Consider the following 3513-nt stretch of genomic DNA (forward strand, 5'->3'; position numbering starts at 1 on the left):
GCGGGAGTACCGCACCCTGGGCAACGGCACCCGGCGCTTCTCCAACGTAGGGCTGGTGCACACCTCGGAGCGCCGGCACACCGTCATCGCCGCCCAGAGCCTGGAGGCCCTCACCGGCCTCCAGAAGACGGAGATGGAGCGCAAGAGGGACGCCTTCATGGACCACCTGAAGAGCAAGTACCCGCAGCACGCGCTGGCGCTGCGGGGGCAGCAGGAGAGGATGCGGGACCAGGTGAGGGGGCGGCGCCTGCTCGGGGAGATGGGGTGAGGGGGGACAGGGAGCCCTTTGTGGTCCCTTAAGGGCGGCTGGAGGGGAAGGGGCTCGTGTGGGGGGCTTGGGTGGAGCGTGAGATTGGGGGGGAGGGTGGTTGTAGCGGCCTCGGAGGTGGGGGAGCATCCCCCAGGTGTGAGGATGAGAATTCCATAGGTGTGAGGATGAGAGTTCCACAGGTATGAGCATGAGCATCCCCCAGGTGTGAGGATAAGGATTCCACAGGTGTGAGGAAGAGCATCCCCCGGGTGTGAGGATGAGAATTCCACAGGTGTGAGGAAGAGCATCCCCCAGGTGTGAGGATGAGCATCCCCCAGGTGTGAGGATGAGCATTCCATAGGTGTGAGGATGAGAATTCCACAGATATGAGCATCCCCCAGGTGAGGATGAACATTCCGTAGGTGTGAGGAAGAGCATCCCCCGGGTGTGAGGAAGAGCATCCTCCATCCCTGGAGGGCAGCACCCCCTCTCTTCCCAGGACTGGGGCTCTCCCACATGGATTTATCCTGCAAACCCTGACTTTGCTGGGGAAGGGGCAGCCTGACCCCCCTGCCTGACCCCCCTGCCTGGGAGCTGCCTGTGGGATGCCAGTGCCTCCCCCCTTGGCTGCCCAGGAAGGGGCTGGGGAGCTCAGGGGGGCTGCAGGACAGGACAGGCAGAGGCAGGGAGGGGCTGTGGCTCTGCCCCAGCACGTGTGGGATGTGGATGGATGAGGCGTGCTGGGGGTTGGCACCGTGCCCATGCCAGGACATCCTTTGGTTGTGTTCCCCGGGGACACTCCGAGCCAGTCCTCGGAGCAGGTGACACATCTGGGAGCCCTTCTGAAAGCAGCAGAGCCCAAGGGATGAACTATCCCTGGGGGTGACACCCCTCCCTGTGCCTGGGGGTGCCCTAGGGGTGCAGGGCACCCCAAATCCCCCTTGTCTGGGTACCAGCGAGGCCGTTTGGTGATGAATCCCCACCCGAGCAGGGTGAACACGGAGCCATCCGGGGGAAGTGGCTGGGAGGAAACCTCAGATCATCCCCCACAGACCCCGAGGGAGGGAGGGAGGGAGGTGACGGCTCCCAGACCTGGCACAGCCGAAGGGAATCCAGCTGTGTCAGGAAAATCAGCAGCCTCGCTGCCTCCTCGGAGCCCTCACCTGCCTGGCACTGCCCCCCACGCCCCCAAACACCCAAATTTTGGCTGAGGGATGATTATTGACCAGCCCCACACAGGGTACACTCCATCTCTGCCTCTTATGAGGTGGAGCAGGGACATTCCCAGGCACAGGGTGGTACTTCCCAGTCAATAAATAGGATTTTTTTTCCTGTTATTACAGCGATTTAAGGACTTTTCTTTTTTTTTTTTAAATAAGCGGCGGCTACGAAAAAAAAAATCCAGCTTGTGTTGGCTCAGGGTCTGATCAGCTGCAGGGGGTTTTTATAAGGTGAAAGAAAGATGATCTGGATTCTGGAATTACCTGCTGGGGTGGTGGGGGGGTGTCTGGGCATCTCTTGGCACCGGGCAAACCCCGCCAGGATTTTTGGGTCCCATCACTCCCCCACCACGAGCATCAACTATTTGCAATTGGTACAGAAATCAGAAACACCCCAAAATCCTACAAAATCCTATTTTTCTTCCTTTTTTTTTTTTTGGCCCTCTTTTTTCCCCTTTTTTTCTTAATTTCCCCCACAGGCAGTAAATAATAAAGAGGGAGAAATGAATCTAAAAACCCCTGGAAACCTCAGGTGCCAACCTTTAAATGACATTGGGATCCGGCACTGGCTCTGCCTGAAACATCTGAAACTCGCTTTGCTATTCCAGGGGAGCCCGGAAGGTGTTTCAGATCCCAGGCTTTGCTGTTTTATTGGGATTTTGAAGACAAAATTATGTCTAAGAGAGTTGGTAACATCAGAGGTGAACAGTAGCATTCCACAAATGTCAACAATCCCTTTTTCAGCCTGGCTGAGCCCGCAGCAAAAAGCACGGGAGTGGGAAAGGGAGAGAAATACTCGTTTTGAATTTGTGTGTTTAAAACAGAGCAGGGAAAATGAAAAAAAAATGCAGGGGAATAATTGTAGCAACCCCCATCAGAGCTGTGGCAAATCTGAGGAGAGGCCCGAGGAGGCAGATTTAAAATCCAGATGGGAGAAGGCGCTGAATGGGAATATTAATGATAAAGAGAGGAATGGGAATGGGAATGGGGATGGGGATGGGGATGGGGGGCTGCTGGAGTGTGTTGGCTGTGGGAACTGGGGGGAAAATCCTGCCCTGGGAGGGGTAAATCCGGCAGGAGGGGGGTGGAAGTGGATGATCTTTAAGGTCCCTTCCAACCCACAGTGTTCTGTGGTTCCATGGTTGATGCTCTGGGAGTTGGGATTTGTCCAGAGGTGCTCCGTGGTGCCTCGTGTTGAGTACACAGAAAGTTAGGAACTGCTGGAAAAATGAGGAATGAGTTAGAAAAATAAGGGACAGGTAGGAAAATAAAGAAAATGATTTTATGTTATTAGGAAAATAATATTGTGGTCCGTCCCTGGTTCTGATATTCCCGTTGCTTTGGGATGTGCTTTTCCCACACGGGGCTCAGCGGGTGCATAAGGACTGGGAACGTGTGGCTTTGTGCAGATGGATTCTAAATCCTAGGAAAAACAGGGATTAGGGACTCATTTCTTGTCCGTAACCTGTGAAAAGCTGTGTTGGGATTAGACCTCTTCTGAGAGGACGCAGGGTGGGGTTGAGCCCCGGGGCTGGGCTGGAGCTGAGGTGTCCCTCAGTCTGCTCCCAAAAAATCCGGAATCTTGGATTTCAGCTCGTCCAGTTGTGCTGCAGGGAAAGGAAAAAAAAAAAGGAAAAAAGGCCAGGAAAAGGCTGGAAAGGCTGGAAAGGCTGGAAAGGCTGGAAAGGCTGGAGCTGAGTGTTGGGAACGTGGTGGTGGCCGCCTGACGGCAGCAGATTTGCAGCTGCCCGGGATAAATCCGCCTGTGGAATGAATAAATAAGAGGCAGTGTGGATGTGCGGCCCCCAGGGACCCCCAGGGACCCCCAGCAGCACCCAGGGGGGGGCATGGGGGGGTATGGGTCATGAGGGGGGGCATGAGGAGAGGGCAGGTAGGGATGAAGGTTGGGATGAAGGCTGGGATACAGGAAGGGATGAAGGTTGGGATGCAGGTGCCCATCCCTGTGTGCGCATCCACGTGTGTGTGAATCCATGCCTGAATCCATGTGTGATTCCCAGTGCCCATCCCTATGCCCATCCCTGT

The 3513-nt window shown here is 55.5% G+C and overlaps 1 protein-coding gene across 1 annotated transcript in view; it reads left to right on the plus strand.

Annotated features, from left to right (window-relative positions):
• Nucleotide 1: 1 nt before the first annotated feature.
• The window catches only part of SRCIN1 (SRC kinase signaling inhibitor 1), a gene marked incomplete at its 5' end in the record, with an annotated part of 41260 nt that continues 37748 nt past the window's right edge, over nt 2-3513 (plus strand). Inside the window, one exon of the mRNA XM_029965859.1 lies at nt 2-232. Coding sequence (XP_029821719.1) covers nt 2-232 — 231 coding nt within the window. The remainder of the gene's footprint in view (nt 233-3513) is intronic.

Source organism: Manacus vitellinus, unplaced genomic scaffold (assembly GCF_001715985.3).
Source record: "Manacus vitellinus isolate BGI_N305 unplaced genomic scaffold, ASM171598v3 scaffold_120_pilon, whole genome shotgun sequence".
In the NCBI taxonomy this organism is placed as follows: Eukaryota; Metazoa; Chordata; class Aves; order Passeriformes; family Pipridae; genus Manacus; species Manacus vitellinus.